General features: G+C 36.7%; 1 protein-coding gene across 2 annotated transcripts in view; it reads left to right on the top strand.

Annotated features, from left to right (window-relative positions):
- Positions 1 to 19,567, top strand: part of LOC114691312 (leucyl and cystinyl aminopeptidase) — a 96,959-nt gene that overhangs the window by 68,917 nt on the left and 8,475 nt on the right. For both annotated transcript variants that reach the window (XM_028866566.2, XM_028866565.2), the window contains exons 12-17: positions 7,980 to 8,163; positions 9,459 to 9,615; positions 14,974 to 15,158; positions 16,893 to 17,054; positions 18,220 to 18,360; positions 19,326 to 19,407. In XM_028866566.2, the coding sequence (XP_028722399.1) occupies positions 7,980 to 8,163; positions 9,459 to 9,615; positions 14,974 to 15,158; positions 16,893 to 17,054; positions 18,220 to 18,360; positions 19,326 to 19,407 (911 nt within the window). The remainder of the gene's footprint in view (positions 1 to 7,979; positions 8,164 to 9,458; positions 9,616 to 14,973; positions 15,159 to 16,892; positions 17,055 to 18,219; positions 18,361 to 19,325; positions 19,408 to 19,567) is intronic.

Raw genomic sequence — 19,567 nt, 5'->3', positions numbered from 1 at the left:
TAGAGAATATCTTGGCAGTGTTTTATTTTTAGGTCCTGCATAAATATTTTATGTTTTAAAATAAGTAAAAGAACCAGAGCACTTGCTTAAAGTGTCGTTATCTACTTTCAAGGGCTAGCATGGGCCAGTGCATTTTAACAAGCATTTTATAGATTATTTATATGCATAATAAAGGTTGATTTATGACCTAGATTTATAGTAAATGCTTATTGCAACATATCCTGTAGACATGTATGTAGCTGGACTTTCTTTTGACCGCCAGCTCCCAAATAATGACACTGAGACTTCTTATTAATTATGAAAGCTTAGCCTTAGCTTAGGCTTGTTCCCAACTAGCTCTTAAAACTTAAATTAACCTGTTTATATTAATCTATGCCCTGCCACATGGCTCATTACCTCTCTTCAGTAAAATATGTCCAATTTCCTCCGCGTCTCCTGGCAAATTTTCTGGCTCTCAGATTCTCCCCTTCCCCACAGTTTCTCTCTCTCCCTAGAAGTCCTACATTTCCTCTCCTGCCTAGCTATTGGACATTCAGCTCTTTATTAAACCAATCAGAAGATGCCATAGCAGAGACACATCTTCACAGTGTACAAAAAGATTATCCCACAAAACATGTGTATTTTTTTGTTAATGAAAAATAGAACAAGAAGCTAATAAATCAATGAAACAGGCTGAGTATCCCTAATTGAGTTTCATTACAACATTCAAAATATTTCCTAATTTTACATCAAAAATGGTTTCAGATTTCCAGGTTAAGAATTTTCTACTAGTAAAATCTGTGCAAATGGTAGAAAATATACAATGCTCCCAGATTTGAAATACTTCTGGTCCCAGGCTTTTCAGACAAGGGACAATTAGTCTGTATATGTTTACCCATAAAACTATTGAAGTATAATTTCTGACCATTTGTGAAATACATCTGTGATACCTACACATATATTCTTTTTATTTACATCCCAAAAGAACATAAGACTGTTGGGTTCTGTGAGAATCAGCCATGAATACTTTAGATTTATGAAAAAGGGAAAGTTCTTGATTAGATTTGGGTCTGTTTTCAAATCTACATTTTTGATAGCTCAGTGAAGCCCAATTGCCTGGTTCACGCCATGTCTCTCCCATTTACCACTTAACTGGATTTTAGATGAGGTATTTGGCTCTGAGCTTACTCTAAAATAGGGTTGTGATAAGGATTTTTAGAGTTTATTTATATAGAGCACCTTAAATCTGGCATGTGCTAAGTCCATGTTAGACAACATTACTAGTGGCCTTACTAAAGAACCTTTAAGGCAAGTGTATCCACGTTACATAGACTATGGAAACAGTCTTCTAATGCTATCATAAGTTCTCTTGTGCTTTCTTTATCATTTTTAAATTTTTTACTTGAAATCATATACACATGATTTCCATATCTTGCCTTTAAAAGCATATATATGGTAATTGACAGTCTTTCATTTTTATACCCATTATTCATCATTGTCTTTATTAAAAATATTCCCTAATAAAAATATTAGATGTTAAGATCCCCCCCCCCATTTTGTCTTTTTTTTTCCCCTTTTTATCAGTGCTTCTCAAAATTGAAGATTATTACCTTTTGTGATTAGGTACTGAGAAGATTAAAATATCTTCTGTGTTATATGATATCAGTGGAAGCTGTCAGCTTCAATATATAAATGTGCCATTTCATTGCAGCTTTACCACACACTGCACAAAAGTCACAGTAGCTACATAACAGTCTCACTATTTAAAGCCCTGGGAGCAAGAAAGTGATTTCACCATCTCTTTGATTAAAGTGTAAAAAAGTGCTGCCTTCCCTGGTAAAACAGAACTCTAAACATTAGAGTTCCTAAAGGGATACTCTGACTCAAGGAAGAAGATTACCCTCCCCCTCTGTGCATCCAGCAGTATAGTGTAGACAGAGTTTTCTCAATTAACTGCAGCCACTTCCCAAATTACCACACAGGGGTTAATATTATTTATAAATGCTCAGCTAATAGCTCAGGCTTGTTACTGGCTAACTCTTACACTTAAGTTAACCCATGTTTCTTATCTATGCTTTGCCATGTGGTTCATGGCTTGCTACCTTATTTTCTATATGTCCTGCTTACTCGGCAGCTGGCTGATGTCCCTCCTGACTCTGCCCTTCCTCCTCTCAGAGTCCTCTGTGTCTGGCTGTCCTGCCCATACTGGCTGCCAACTGGCCTATCAGCTTTTTATTAACCAATGAGAGTAATACATGTTCGTAGTGTACAGCAGGTTTATTCCACAGCAGTATAGTCTAAATACAACAGATCATTTAAAAAGAGCCAATAAGGAAATTTGCAGACTTCCTAATAGTATTTAACTTTTTGCTGATATTAAAAATAGACAATAAGAAATCTGCTTCTGTCTGTTCTTTAAAAAGCTCTGTTTATATGTGAGTGTGGTACACTATATTTGAGACTCATGCTGAATAAAACAGCTCCTACTTTTTCCCTTTTTCCCTACTTATTCCTTACACTAGTCAACTCTTTGTTACTGTAACAGAATAACAAATAATTTAAAGTGGGGAGATTTAGATCAGCTCACAGTTTCCCAGGTTTTAGTTCCTGGCTCTGGGATATAGGAAGGAGAAGAAAGGGAAAAGAAAAGAAAAGACTCATAGTAAAAGGGAATATACAAAAAGGAATATAATTGTTGAATCTGAGGCTGGAACTGACCCAGTTTGATGTAAGCAGCATGTGCTGTTAGTAACTATGTAGTTCTCTGGTGGCTGTTGCTGCTTTCATTTCTGCCAGCTTAGATTTAAGACTGCATGTTGAAAACACTCTGCTCTTATACGAAAACGTTTGACCCTAAGGACAGCTGGATCTCCTTGGCTCCTGATACCCCAATAGTAATTTCTCTCAACTTAGTTGCATTTTTTTATTTTTATTTTATTTTTATTTTACAATACTATTCAGTTCTACATAATAGCCACAGATTCCCTTGTTCTCTCCCTTCCTGCCCCCTCCCCTTCCCCCCAGCCCACCCCCCATTCCCACCTCCTAGATCAAGGTCTCCCCCGAGGACTGGGATCGACCTGATAGACTCAGTCCAGGCAGGTCCAGTCCCCTCCTCCCAGATTGAGCCAAGCGTCCCTGTATAAGTCCCAGGTTTCAAACAGCTAACTCATGCAACCCAGGACCTGGTACCACTGCCTAGATGCCTCCCAAACAGATAAAGCCAATCGACTGTCTCACCTATTCAGAGGGCCTGATCCAGTTGGGGGCCCCTCAGCCTTTGGTTCATATTTCATGTGTTTCCATTCGTTTGGTTATTTGTCCCTGTGCTTTATCCAGCATTTTTTTTTTCTAACCTCAAAATGTAGCACAGAAAATGACTTTAGGCTTATTTTATTTCATACATTGCTGAACTATCAGATCCTCTTTGGTTGCTTAAATCTACAGTAGGGCTTTGGGCTTAGCTTGCTGGTTCAATCATGTGTAATAGTTATATTCAATTAGTATCTTCGTCACCCTTTCCCATACACATTATTTTTGAATAATTGTTGTGCATAATAACCGGGCAAAGGGGATCATTTTTCAGGTTACACTAAAATTTTCTACCTTGTCCTTCCTACCTTTCCGTTACCTATTTTTTCAAACCTAATGTCTTTAACTGTAGGAGATACTTAATTTTAAATAGAAATGTTATGTTTCTGAAAAAGTGTATCGCCATATGAGAAATATTGCTATGAAACTAAAAGATGTATCATTGGAAGGAAAAGCAATTAGAAAGAAAAAGAAAGGGAGGTGATTTACTACCATATCTTCATGTGCTGTTATCTGGTCTATTTTCCTACTTAATATGATAAAGAATAAAGGAAGTGATACAAGGAAGGGAGGGCTTTTTGCATGGAGTGCAGTTAAATTGGGTACTGTGGTAACCCCTGGAACAGACTTGATGCCATATTTTCTAATTTTCTAATGTATTTTTTTGTTTCAGGACTTCAATATTTCTTTATAAAGCAGTAGTTGATTTTCATAGCTTATTGACAAATGTTTTTTTAAAATCACAATTCGATTACTTTGTCTGGGTTTTTGCCATTTAATATTAAATTGCTCACTCTTTATTATACAATAGACTGTGAAAACTGAACTGCTAATCTGTTAATGATTATAATAAATTAAAAATATATGAGTCATCTCATCTACATTTGAGCTGGCAACCAGCTAGGTCCCTTATGTATAAAGTGATTATTTTTTGATAACTAAGGTTTTGAGGTCCTTCATCCTAGTTCACTCAGAAGACATGCAAGGTACTCCTATGCTGTTCTTTCAATGATAATTCTCCTCTCTTCTTCTGCTGTTGGCTGTGTTGCTTATGTTCTGGCAACTTAATGACAATAATAATTTTTTTTTTTTTTTTTTTTGGTTTTTCGAGACAGGGTTTCTCTGTGTAGCTTTGCGCCTTTTCCTGGAACTCACTTGGTAGCCCAGGCTGGCCTCGAACTCACAGAGATCCGCCTGGCTCTGCCTCCTGAGTGCTGGGATTAAAGGCATGCGCCACCACCGCCCGGCGACAATAATAATTTGAAATATACTCCCAGCTTCATTCCTTCACTCTACCATCTGGAGTTGGCCACATTTGTAGTATAGCACGTGCTCATCAGTGAAAGTAATCATTATTTCGCCATTTCCTGAACCTATCCAATGAAACAGTTGCCATGCTTGTCATTTATTTTTAGGTCAGTAGAGATGGAATGTGTAGTCCTTCTTCTTTCAGAGAGTTTGTCTTTAAAAGCTCCATACGACATTATGAGCTTGCTAATCCAAATGGAAAATATTGGTACTTTTGGGGTTAGATAATTATACAATTATTCTCATCAGTTACAAGCTTGTTTTCCCTAACCTTGAACCGTGACTTTTTCCATCACAAATACTTCCCAGAACTCCATACTTCTCTGGAAAAAGAAATGAATTTATTTCATCTAACATATCTTTCCCATCTGTTATTATGTTAAGAATAAAACAGAAATTAATATTGAATCTTTTAATGAAAAATACTGACAATTCTATTAAGACAAAATTAGAAACATTTCCATCTTCATAACATCCAAAATATCAGCAAAATTAGAGTAATAAAAGGAATCAGATAAATTTTAATAATTCATGCTTTTGAGCTTGACAAACTATAAATAAAACTTCAAGTACTAATATATCTTTCATTTTAGAATATGCTTCTAAAGTACTTTGTATAAAAATAATTCACTATACAAGTATTATGATAGGGAAAATTTTTAAATGATGTTTTAAAATAGGAGATTGGCTAGAGTAGGACAAGTCCAGAAATGGAAAGTTGGATATTTGAACATTGCCTATGAAGACAATGGGAGTGAGTGAAGGGATGGGGGAAGTCTTCAAGGTAAAAATACATGATGAACATTAATACATGTAGGACAACTGTAGGAAATACTACATTAATTAAAACAAGTATAGGAAAATAAATATACTCCACTATAGTATCATTTGTTTTAGATTAGTTTACTTCTTTTTTATTGATAACTGGGGAGCCAGCCTCCAATCAGCACCAGGATATGTTAAAAAAAAAAAAAAAATCCACAAATGCAGTGAGGGCTTAAGAAAAAATCTTATCTATCTGAGGGTTAGACTTTTTCTGAGGGGTAAATAAGGAAACACATTTTTTTTATGGCAACTTTCTCTTTTACTTCATCTTGAAAAAAAAAAAAACCTCTATTTGAAAATTTCTCTTGCTCTCTCTTCTAACTAGCTACTCATCTTTTCTCCTCTGCTCCCTCTGTACACTCTGCTCTTTACACAGCAGCTCTCCACATAGCTCAACACAGCCCCTTACATGGCTCTACCCAGCCCTCCACAAACCTCTACCCAGCCCTCTACATAGCTCTACCCCGCCCCCTCTCACAGCCAAACTCTGGACAATTATATGTTATATTTTCAGAGCCTAATCCATTCTCATAACACAAGATAAGTCACATAGTCTCTCTTAGGCTGGGGATGTCACACTGACTGGCCATTGAGTAATGCTTGGCCATGCACACAGCTCTTTCTGCAGGCAGAAAGTGCCATTGAAATTAAAGACTTAAAAGTAACAGTTAGCTGAACCTTGAGTGGTAGGGAATATGTGAAGAACGTCCATTACTTCAGGAGGTTATGTCTACCAAAGTTGCTTCAAGTCTGACCTTGAATCAGCAATAAACACCTGGGATTTTGTTGTTGTATATTCGTCTCCAGGGGCAAACAGTTTGCTTTGAATTTGTTCTGAAGTCTAAAATTAGCTGTCTTTGTGACTGAGAATACTATTACTTTCCTATGTCAGTCTGAATAATGAAAAATATCCTAGTATTATTTCTATTCATCAAAATTATATAGCTTAAACAGAAATCATCTTCCTGATCATCCACAGCTATATGTGTGCCCCAAAGATGTAATATATACATGAGATAAAGATACAAGCAGTGGGAAAACACCCATAGTAGTTCTTAGGACAGAAATGAAGTGGCACATGAGAAGAATTACAGACACAGGCAACCGGTTTTCAGAGTCTGTGGTCCTCTAGGCCTTGCTTGACAGGATTATCTACATCAGAGAGTTATTCATCTGGTGGGTTGACACCTGAATTATCAATTGCCATATGCTGTATACTCCCACGGCCTCCAGAACTATATTTATAATTTAAAAGGGATATACTTTTAAGATCAGAAGATACATATCATTGAGACTTTAATGTAGTTTAAAACTGTAATGACTTTAGTCGTTATTTATTTTTTCATTTGGTAAGGATTTGTACCTCACTGTATCAGCTGAGAAGTTAGAAGTGAAGGATCAGTGAGCATATAGGGCTTTTGTTCTAACAAATCATCATCTCAAGGTCTTTCCAAGTATGACTCTCCTGCTGCACCTACATCCTGTTGTCAACTTTTTTTTTTTTTTTTTTTTTTTTTCGGTTTTTCGAGACAAGGTTTCTCTGTGTAGCTTTGAGCCTTTCCTGGAACTCACTTGGTAGCCCAGGCTGGCCTCGAACTCACAAAGATCCGCCTGCCTCTGCCTCCCGAGTGCTGGGATTAAAGGCGTGCGCCACCACCGCCCGGCCTCTGTTGTCAACTTTTAAAAATGTTTTCATTAATAATTTTAAGCATATTGAAAATTCTCCAGTATATTTTGTAGTCAGTTCCTTGTTTGCACATTCTCCTCCCCCCAAAAAATCCATAGGCATTTTTAACAGTTCTCTCAAACACACATACACACACACACACACACACACACACACACACACACACACACACACTTTAAAAAAAGTACTTGGCACTATAATGTTATTTTAACTCAACTATTTCTTAACTTGTGCCTAGCAAAACCTTAAGCTTTTCCTAATGTTTATTTTCATAGCCTTTAAGTATTTTCTAAATGACTGTTTTTTTCTTTACTAGTGGTAAAAGACTAAAGTTGAGATGAGACCTATTTTGTATAGTGCACACACTATTTTAGCTGCTGCTCCACTCTGCACATCAACCCCCTTTCCTCCGCACCCCTCTCCCATGCATATTTTCTTAAGGCTTGTGTATTCTAAAGTCACTTAAAAGAATGACATCTTAGACATCTTTTATTTCATGAAGCCTCTCTAGACCCTTCAGAGTGAAATATTTCTGTGTGCTTCCATGGAATGGTGTGTTTTCTTTTTCCACCAGTGACACTTATGTGATATTGTATCTAGGTGTTTTTATTGGACCATAAAAACAGGTCTCTCTGCTCTCTTCATTATTTGATCTCCAGTGCCTATCCTAGAGCTAATAATGTATGATGAATAAATAATGTTTAAATGAGTGAGCAGCAAACTTCATTAACGTAAAACATACTGTACCAGCACACAGGCATTTAGTTTCTTAAAAGAATTATGGATGTGAAAACATGCCTTGTTAACTTTGAAAAAAATTAAGCCCCCTACCATCTTCTCTCTTCTTTTAATTTTTCCTCTCTTTTAGATACCATCAATCTTACAGAACAAGTACAGTGGGTCAAAGTCAATACAAACATGACTGGCTATTACATTGTTCACTATGCTGATGATGACTGGGCAGCTCTAATCAGTCAGTTAAAGAGAGATCCTTACGTTTTGAGTGACAAAGACCGAGCCAACCTCATAAACAACATCTTTGAACTTGCAGGGTAAAGTATGCTTAATTTACATCATTATTGTCATTTTTAAAGATATTATTGCAGTAAAGAACAATTCAGAAAATAGTTTGAAATAACAAGTATATATTGACTATTAGGTACATTTTTAGGGGATTTAGAAAATATAAGGCATGTTCATGGCTTTCAGAGATTTTATAATGTATTAGAAACATCAGCTATAAACACATTGAATAAATAATGTAAAACAGGATCAACTACGAGTTCAAGAATAGATATCAACAAGCAGGATATATTTTATTCATTAAAAATATTGTAGGAATTTAAGCTTCAAATTATTTCATGAGAGAATTATCTTCAAGAAGTAGTTGGATTCTGCCTAAAGCTAATTGCTAATCTATTGGTTGAATAGCATCCCTAGTGACTGGAGCATCCTTATATGTGTGTGGCTTGCTTCCCCAGCCACCTTGTACATTATAGAAGCCCAAAGCCAAGAATGGTAATAGTCTTTTGTAAAGGTATCTTTTGAATTAGTTTACAAATTTAGATTGATTCTAGGTCTAGAAACACAAAGAATACCCATCATTATTACTTTCTATTTTTGACACGTGTTTTAAATATGAAGTAGCCTTATGTCCTTTCAACCATTAGTGCTATAACTTCTACAAACTGCCTAGTTTGTTTGTTTGTTTGAGACAAAGATGTCATTGTGTAGCCTTGGCTGGCCTGGAACTGGCTATGTAGACCAGGTTGGCTTCAGTCTCACAGAGATCCACCTCTCTTCCTCTTGAGTGTTAGGATTAAAGGCATGCAGCACCCCACACAGCCTAACTGCTTAGTTTTTAAAAGGTACTCACTGTAAACTCACTTTGGACCTTGTCTCAACAAATGTGGCAGACTGATTATAGCAAGAAATAAAATTTGTCTGTTTTCTGATTCAGATACTCAATCAGATACTGACTCTGAATCAGATACTGATTGAGATAGGAAGTATGCCACTCCCAATCATGTGGTAAATAGTAGTAATTAGTAAGTGAAATCAATAGTAGTCGTCTTTTCCAAGACAGCATGATGCTTTTATTGAGTCAATGGCAAATAATAGATGACTTCTGGATCTAAAAGTGAGCTGTTGTATATCTTTATGTTAAAATACATCTTTACCTGTGAGCCACTTAAATATAATTACATGAGTCTAACTTTGCTTAATGTTTCTGTAAACCTAAGTTTCTTGTCTGCAGCACTCACTGGCTCACTATAAAGTTTCCCTCCATGTACATAAGTTATGTGTGTTTCAGCAAATTTACATTCCCTATTCATTTATTCTTTAGCCTTGGCAAAGTGCCTCTTCGGATGGCATTTGATTTGATTGATTATCTTAGAAATGAGACCCATACTGCACCCATCACTGAAGCCCTGTTCCAGACGGGCCTCATCTATAACCTCTTGGAAAAACTAGGACACATGGACCTGGCCTCAAGATTGGTGGTAAGTCTTCCTTTTTTCATTTTTTCTTGTGGCCTACCTTTAATGCTGTTATTCACAATTCTATTCACCTCTTAACATGCCTTAAACAAACAAACAGTTATATTCCAGTTTCTTTATTTTGCTAGTTGTAAAAATCTCCACTCTGGATCAAAATGGCAACACTTACCATGAAGAGTTGGTGAAGCTTTTTTTTTTTCCTTTTTAAATGCCCTACAGGCTTGCCTGCAGCCAGATTTTTTTTTTTTAAGATTTATTTATTTATTATGTACACAACATTCTGCCTCCATGTATGCCTGCATGCCAGAAGAGGGCACCAGATCTCATTATAGATTGTTGTGAGCCACCATGTAGTTGCTGGTAAACTCTTAACCCTGAGCCATCTCTGAACCCAGGTCCTCTGAAAGAGCAGCCAGTGCTCCTAACCCCTGAGCCATCTTTCCAGCTCTGACCCCTAGTTGGTAAAGCTTTTATGTGAAATAGCATTGTTTGAATATCAAAATTCAGACATTTGATGCTAATCATCTAGAAGGAAAATGTCTCTGGGAATCCTCTTTTGTTTTTACACACAACATTAAAATAAGGTCTTTTAGAAAATAGATATCCTGGGGCTGGAGAGATGGCTCAGAGGTTAAGAGCACTGACTGTTCTTCCAGAGGTCCTGAGTTCAATTCCCAGCAACCACATGGTGGCTCACAACCATCTAGAATGAGATCTGGTGCCCTCTTCTGGCTTGTAGACAAACATGCTGACAGAATACCATATACATAATAAATAAATAAATCTTTAAAAAGGAAAATAGATATCCTACTAATTTGCTAGTGGTCTTTATAAAATGCAGTATATATGTACTGAAAATAACCTGCTTAAGAGTTGTTGCTGACTACTCTCCCATGAGTAATGATGCTGGTAAGTAGCAGTGACTGTACAAGCTCTTAAAGGAATCTTAGACTTAGTAATAGACTTCACCTTAAAACCAGTCTCCTAATCTTCAGCTGTTACTTTTGATACTTCAACAATAACTAAGGTAATATATTAGTTCCCTAGGATTGCCTTAATGTGTTACTACAAACTTGATGTACAGAAATAGTGGGAATTTATTTATTATGCCTCTGGAGGCCAGAAGTAAGGTGTTGGCAGGTAGAATGTCTTGTAAGGGATAATATACTGACTACCTGCTCTTCCCTTAACTTTCAGTGAGTGCTAGCAGTCCTTGGCATTCCTTGCTTAAATCCATGTCACTCCTCTCCTGTCTCTGTTGACAAGGCACTGTGCTGTGTTTCTGTGCCCCAATTTGCCAGTTGTCACAGATATACCACCCCTTAGGTTAGAGCCCATAATAACACTGTATAGCTTCATTTTCACTTGGTTATATCTACAGAGACACTGTCCCCAATAATGTTATGTGAATTGAGTGAAGGTACACTACTCAATGTGGTATCAGTAGTAGCAGACAAGACTAGTGCACCACACTCACTTTTACCACTCTTGAAGGACACTGATTTGAAGGGTTTGAAACAATACCCTAAAAGGAGGCAGAATGCCTATTTTAAAGCTATCTGGCTAGTTAGTTTCATGGTAGCAGAAGCCCTTCTTCCATGCACCTTTTTCCATTCTATTTAAGATTAGTCTTGGGAAGCACTTGGTAATTATCTCAAGCTATCCTTTGTTGAAATTGCAAATTGGGTCTTTGGAATATTTTCTTGTTGGTATTCAACTGACCTGTTTCATGTTGCATCTTCATCCTCTATGGTTTCAGGTGTTTGTTTGGAACATATTATAGAGTAGGATCCAGGGAACTGATGAGTAAAGGGCATAGATGGGAGGCTTAGTGTCTCTTTCTAAGACTTGGACCCTGTTAATGCTATAACACCTTAAATTTATAGTTAAATACCAAGTTGGCTTTAGTTCATAACAGAGATAAACATTAAAATTCTTACTTATTCTTAGGGGATTTCCATAGCTTCAAAACTTTCAAACTGTGAAACCACTTTGTAGTTAGGAAGTGGGATGGCAGGCATTCCAAACCTTTGAGTTCAATATTTAAGTGTTTTAATCAAATGTCTGATTAATACTTATGTCATTATAACCAGAACACTATATGTGTGTGTGTGTGTGTGTGTGTGTGTGTGTATATATATATATATATATATATATATATATATATATATATATATATGTCATTTTGTTATGAAAGCTATACATGATGTATACAATATTCTGTGGAATATACTGTGGTGTGGTGGGTAGGGTCTGAAGGTACATTTGAATTGTGTTAAATTGTTAACACCTGAAGTTGATGTCTGGTTTTAGCCATATTCCTGTTTTATAACTTACAAATCTGCCGTTCTCTTACATATGAACCATTGGTGGGATAAACCTTGGTAATAAAACTGACAGTTCACTTTTAAAAACCTTGTTAATTTAGGAAAGAACCTCCCTGAGTGTATTGATATAAAATTAAAGCAGTAAATCAAAATGTAATATATACCAAGTGTCAGCATCTTTTCCTGTTTTATTCTTAAAATAATTTTGTTTCTGTTGTTGTGTCTTATTGCATATACAGTGTTGGTAGCTTATGTGACACATCTCTTTTATTCTCTTCCTCTTCTTGCCATTTTTTATTAAATTAGTGTTAAATCATGTTGTTTGATTACTTTAACTTCAAAAGGTTAATTTAGAAACCATATGAAAAGTATATTTTATTTTATAAGAGAAAAAGGCAACTTGAGGCACCTGCTATGCTCTTATTAATATAAATAATATTGAAAACATAACCTGAATCATTTATTTAAATAGTCACATTTAAAACAGCAGGATTTTTATGAAAATAGAATTATGTTAGTAAAATATCATATTTTCAAATATGCTTAAAATATTTTGGGAATCTCTCTTAATCATTTGGTTAAAGGAGACTAACAGAATCATGCTGATTGTGAGAGGGTGTGAGTGCTGAGAGCTTATTCTAAGCATAATCAAGTGTCAGCTTTCTCTGCCCCAGTGCTTCAAAGTTCCATTTCTACTTTGTTGCTGTCTCTCCACTGAGGTTTTTGAAGATAGGATTCTAAGCTGTAACTTTCCCACACATTATTTCCTTATTACTGATTATAAGTACCTTTAAATGTTCTTTGATTCTCCATTCATTTGGGACAGAAGCAGCAGGCTTAGGGCCTGTGTCTACAGTCAGGGATAGTGCTGTCTTTGTGTTATTGAATGGGTCAGTCAGTTGAAGATAGCAGGTACCAATACAGTCTCATAAGCCAGTTGACAGCTAGCATGTCAAGTATCTTCTGGTTCCATGCTCTCCCAGTAGCTCTCAAGCTCTACTATCTCAAACATGCCACAAGGTTTCTAGTCTCTATTTCATTGTCTTCAAACAAAGACAAGTTGATGTGTTATCACAAGCTTTGAGAATTTCTTATACCATTTCTTCTTGGCTTTAGGATAGACAGTGTTCTTCAAGAAGTGCATAATTTTTTTGAAAGAACTTAAGCTGAGTTTTGGGGATTAAATGGTTTTTTCATAACTCATCTGTGATACTCTATTATTGGGATGAGGTAGTGTCTAACTAAGGGTTTCTTGTTGTTATGATGAAACACAACCAAAAGCAACTTGGGAGAAAGTGTTTTTTGCTTACACTTCCAGGTAATCGGCCATCATTGAGGAAAATTAGAAACTCAGATAGTTCAGGCACCTGGAGGCAGGAGCTAATGCAGAGGCCATGTAGTGCTGCTTGCTGGCTTGCTTCTCATGGCTTGCTCAGCCTGTTTTCTTATAGCACCCAGAACCAACCAGCCACCCACAATGGGGTGAGCTCTCATCACTAATTAAGAAAATGCCCTACTACAGCCAGATCTTATGGGGACAGTTTCTCAGGTTCTATCCTCTCAGATGACTATAGTTTATGTCAAGTTGACATAAAAGTTGCCAGCACAGGTAGGATGGTGGTTGTGATAGTAAAGAACTCGCTGGTGCTGAGATACTGAGGAAAATGGACATCTGTCGTTTTTTTTTTAAAAAAATTATATGAACTAAGAATTTTATATGAGAGTTTTAACTCTCTAGGATTTTCTGGGTACATATTTCTTACAGTATTGTTACCTTATGCATCTTCTCCCTCCGTGGTGCACTATAACTTGTAACATGGAAGGACTTCCACATATTGAATAGCTTTTATGCTTCTGCAGAGGAAAGAGATGAAAAGGGGGGTTGCTGATTCCATGATACACATATATTTCACAACGGCTTCTCATTCAGAAGTAACTATAACAATAAGTTGGATAGAATAGCAGATGATATTGAATAATTGTCCATAGGGTATTTTGATCACATGTAAACTAAGTATATATAAATGAAATTTCATGGTATTTATAATTTACAAACAATTCAACTGAAATGAAAAAAGTATATACATATTATGTATGCAAAAATGAAGAATTAGAAACTGATAAATCTAGATGAATAACATTTGGATGTGCACTATACATCTATTTTTGCATTTTTCTGTAACTTTGACATTTTTACATTAAAAATGGGAATATGGATTATACTATACCCTAGAGACCTCATTTTCTTTTAAATTTTGGTAAGTTAATTTTCTGTGACCTCAAGTGGTATGTTAAATACACTTTTTGTTTGTTTGTTTGTTTTTCAAGACAGGTTTCTCTGGGTAGCTTTGCACCTTTCCTGGAACTCACTTGGTAGCCCAGGCAGTCCTCGAACTCACAGAGATCCACCTGGCTCTGCCTCCCGAGTGCTGGGATTAAAGGTGTGCACCACCACCGCCCGGCCTAAATACACTTTTAGTAATGGATTTGAAACTATTTAAACATTAAATCATTGGTAAAGAAATGTATTTTAGCAGAACATGGTGACATATTCTTGTAATCTCAGCAAGAGAATTGTGCATTCAAGTCCACCTTGGGCTATATAGTTAGATTGGGGTTGGAGGGGAAGCCAATAAGTAGTAATAGTGGTGTATTCTTTCTTTTCTTTATGGATTTGCCAATTCAAAAGTCATCAGGTAAAGAAATTCCAGCAGTTATGGATGATATTTTAGGCAGGAAGGTAACTTTTAGCCAAGTACACACACAAAAAAGGTTCTCTGTAGTGAAGACACCATCAACTCTTCCTGAGTTGAGTTGTAGCATTATAAGTCCTACTTGTCTGTAGCTTTATTTTTGGGTAGTTTTATATCAGCTAAATGTGTGCTTTATGTATCAGTTAATAGTTAATAAGTAATATTTTGTAATTTTTCCTTATTGGGTAAATCTTGTAGAAAAGATATGTAGTTGTACTGATTTCCTGATTGATTGATTGAATTATTATTAATACCATTATAATTATATTTCGTCTCTGTAGACCAGAGTATATAAATTGCTCCAGAACCAAATCCAGCAGCAGACTTGGACTGATGAGGGAACGCCATCCACGCGAGAGCTTCGGTCAGCCTTGCTGGAATTTGCCTGTGCCCACAGACTAGAGAACTGTACCACTATGGCCACAAAGCTTTTTGACAATTGGATGGCATCAAATGGAACTCAGAGGTGAAGTGCACATCTACTCGAATGGGTCTTCCCATTCATTATTTCTTAAAGAAGGGAGGAATGATAGTCCACTGTATGCACGTGCCATATTTAATACATTTTTCTCATGAAATTTGAATTGCTTCTACTACTTGACATTGTAAATATTACTGCCGTGAATTTGAGCATACAATTATCTTTTGCAAATCTGATTTAAATTCTTTTGGTATATATCCAAAAGTGGTATTGCTGGATCATAGAAAATTTATCATTTGTTTTGTTTTACCTTATGCATATATATATATATATATATGTGTGTTTGTGTGAGTACCCATGTGTAGGGAGGCCAGAAAACAATCTCCAGTGTCAAATCCTCAGAAACGCTGTTTTTTGAGATAGTGGCTTCCATTGGCCTGGAGCCCACTGAATAATCTAGATTGGCTGGCAAGAGAGCCCCTGGATCTGCCTATTTCTGTCTCCTGAATGTTGGGATTTCAAGTATATACTAACCCTTTGGCTTTGTTATGTGGGTTCTAGAGATCAGACTCAAGTATTTAATTGCTTGCTTGGCAAGCACTGTATTTATTGAACTATTATCCCTAGCATTCCATTTTTAATATTTAAGGACTTTCATGATATCATGTTTCCCTTAGTAATTGTGAGATTTTATGTTTCCACCAACAGAGTATAAACATCCCAGTTTTTTTACAACCTTGCTAACACGTTTTCTGGTTTTGTTTGGTGGGTTTGGTTTTGAGATGGGGTCTCACTGTGTAGCCCTGGTTAACCTACCTCTGCCTCCTGAGTACTGACATTAAAATGAGCACTTCCATATATGACTTAGTTTTTTGCTTTGTTTTGTTTGTATTTAAAACTTTTTCCCCCTGTGGTGCTGAGGATCTAACTCATGGTCTAACACTTGCTAGACAAATGCTCTATCACTGATCTCTACCCACCTGTCTCCATCTCCCCAGCACTGGAATCACAAGTACATGCCCCATACCCAGTTCTATTATACACTTGGGTGCTAGTTACTGAGCTCAGGTTCTCTTGCTTGTGTGGCAAGTACTTTAAATGATGGAGCTATCTCCACAACCCCAATTTTCTGAGGTTTTGATAACAGATATTTCTCAGAGTATGGTAGATGTCTCCTTTAATTTAGAAGTGAAATGACTGGTGGGGTGATCAGTTAGGAGAAATGCTCTGGAATGCTCTTTCTAGGTTCCTTATTGAAAATTTTGGAGCAGTGATTAAAATATCATTTGGAAAGTTGAGACAGGTAATTTGAATAAGGTTTTGAAATCTTTCCTATCTCTGAGATCTTAGTAAAGGCAGTTGGCTATGTTTCATCCCCTTCTTAGACCCTGCCTCCAAACATGCATTTACTGTTTTATTTATACCATGAAACTTAGCACACTGTTATAATGCATATAGTTATTGTGTATACTTTGGGATAGCCCATGAACTCCTACAGAGAAAGGGGTGTGTCTCATTCCTTCCTCTATCCCTCCCCGGTATGCAAGCATGTGTCTTCTCAGTAAATAATTATTATTTTAAATTCAACTTATGTTCTTTAAATTCATAACTGTAGGAAAGTAGCAATCATTAAATTAACTTCTTACTTATTTCTCTAAACTGTATGAAGATTTACAATTATTATTTAACCTGAACCTAGAAACACAACCAGTCAACTCCTTGTCTTTGTAGTCAGATGTTTCTCCTTGTTATTCTCATGTTTCACTATCTCTTTTGTAGCCTGCCTACTGATGTCATGATCACTGTGTTCAAAGTTGGAGCAAGAACCGAGAAAGGCTGGTCGTTCCTCTTAAGCATGTATTCATCCATGGGCTGTGAAGCAGAAAAGAATAAAATACTTGAAGCTCTTGCCAGCTCAGAGGATGTGCAGAAACTTTACTGGTATGGAACCATTCAAAGGACATGATACAAAGAAACCAAAAGATAAAAGCACATTGCTCTTTAGGACAGGAGCTCATTTTCTCTTGAGTTCTCACTTCTTCTTTGACCTGACTTGGACAGGGTTGTGAGGAGTTTGCATGAACTAGACTTCATCTTGGTGAAAGAACCTTAACAGATGGTGCAGAAGACACTTTGTTTAAGAGACTTGGAGATATTAATACCCATAACCTTATCTGTGTCCTGCTGGGAAATGTTGTTCTCCCTTGGCATGATGTGCTAAACATGCTGGTACTATATATTAATCTGTTCATGCTGTCACTTTGAGAATGTAAACACTTCAGAAAAAGAGAACTATAGAAGTATATATATTCTATCTTCCCATGAATTTATTGCTCATAGTTCTTCTTAATGTCTAACTGTCTAGCCTAGAAATGGGAGCTTCATGTGGGTAAAAGAAAGACAGTAAGAACTGGCAGAGAGAACAGGAAGAGGCAGAGTTAAAGGCCGTGTCCAAGGGGAATTTAAAGGTACATGCACTTTAGGACATAGACACTGAAAGCCATACCAGGGATAGAGGGAGCATCTTAGCTTCATTGCTTCTCTTACATAAGTTCATTCAGCTAAATCCTAACAGTGTCCCAGAAACATCCCTGACCCCTGCCCAGACCTACTTTTTAAATTATATTCTGTAAATAAGCATTATCTTTAAAGCAAAGGCTAGCCTCTGACCTATAAACTCCCATTATAAATATACAGACAGCACCTGAGCATAGAGAGTAAAATGAAAATATTTCTTAGGCCTCTTCACTTTGTACTATTTTTCTTTGTCTTTTAGTAGTATCAGCTAAATCTCTGTGTTTACATGCAGAAATATATTCAGGCTAAGTATTCCTGACCTGAAAAACCAGAAAATGTACTAGTTTCCAAAATTGTAGTAAGTTGCAGAAGTTCTTCTTGATATATCATAAGTCATTATGTAATAACATGAATATGTGTATCATGATGAGTCAAACACAAGTTTTAACTTGTGTACTAATCTTAGCCTAATCCAACCTGATTTATCTTGAATTAATAAAGAGTTTATATTGGAACCCAGTGCCAATACAAGTTTGGTCATCACTTCAAAAACAATTATTTTGAAGGCTAAATCTGTTTTCTTCTTCAGGTTAATGAAAAGTAGCCTTGATGGTGATATCATCCGAACACAGAAGTTGTCGCTTATCATCAGAACAGTGGGCAGACACTTTCCTGGACACTTGCTGGCATGGGATTTTGTTAAAGAAAACTGGAATAAGCTTGTACATAAGTAAGTTTCCTGGAGAATGACTGAATTTCATATCATCAGGCAGTGCATTTGCAAAAGGCTCCCTGGGTAATGATTTGTCCTAAGTGCGGGAGCACCTTTTTTTTTTTTTTTTTTTTTCTTTTTAAAGAATCAAATCTTTTTTAAATTTTATTTTTATTTTATGTGCATTGGTGTTTTGCCTGCATATATGTCTGTGTGAGGAGTGTCAGAACTTGGAGTTATAGACAGTTATGAGCTACCATGTGGTTGCTGGGAATTGAACCCAGGTCCTCTGGAAGAGCAGTCAGTGCTCTTAACTACTGAGCCATTTCTCCAGCCCTAGGGAGACACTTTGTTTGTTTGTTTGTTTGTTTGTTTTTCGAGACAGGGTTTCTCTGTGTAGTTTTGGTGCCCATCCTAGATCTCATTCTGTAGACCAGGCTGGCCTCAAACTCACTCCCCGGTGCTGGGATTAAAGGAGTGCGCCACCACTGCCTGGCGGGAAACACTTCTTAAGCAGCATTGCACTTATTATATTTAAAAGCACTGCACTTGCACTTAGCTGTGGTGTCTATTTAAACACTGATCAAGGCCAGGTACACCTAGCCATGGACTATTTCAGAATAGTTGCTTAGTTATATGTGTTAGAAGTATTTCTTGATTGCTAAAATATCAGTTAAGGAATCACAGTCAGCTAGGGAGCACATGTAGGTGTTTTCTTCTTCTCTTAAACCAATAATGATTTTTCTGGGTATAGATGATTTTTGAGAACCAGATTAAAATTCTTTCTGAATACCCCTACACCCCACCTCCTTTCCTGCCCAGTGACAATAAGTATGTAAAGATGCCCCAACTTCTAGGCTGCATTTCCAAGAGGAAAACCCCACTCTGTCTTTATGTTAAAGCATTTCCTTCATGCTCTAGAACAGTGCTTTGGTTGTCAGCAGCTGCTTCATTTTTTTCTCTTAATATTTGTGTTTCTTCAGGTTCCATCTGGGCTCCTATACTATACAAAGTATTGTTGCTGGATCAACTCACTTGTTTTCAACGAAGGCACATTTGTCTGAGGTTGGTTTACAAAACGTTAGCAGAGAAACTGCATGCCTCTCCCCTGAGGCTGCTCTGTTTAAGTGCAATGGAGTCTCTTCATGCTAATTTCAGTCTGTTCTGTCTTTTTTCATCAATGTTAATGGTTCTGCATGGAGATTATTGTTGAACAGTTGCATGT

Source organism: Peromyscus leucopus, chromosome 8a (genome assembly GCF_004664715.2).
Source record: "Peromyscus leucopus breed LL Stock chromosome 8a, UCI_PerLeu_2.1, whole genome shotgun sequence".
In the NCBI taxonomy this organism is placed as follows: domain Eukaryota; kingdom Metazoa; phylum Chordata; class Mammalia; order Rodentia; family Cricetidae; genus Peromyscus; species Peromyscus leucopus.
This window is presented reverse-complemented; position numbering and strand designations above follow the sequence as displayed.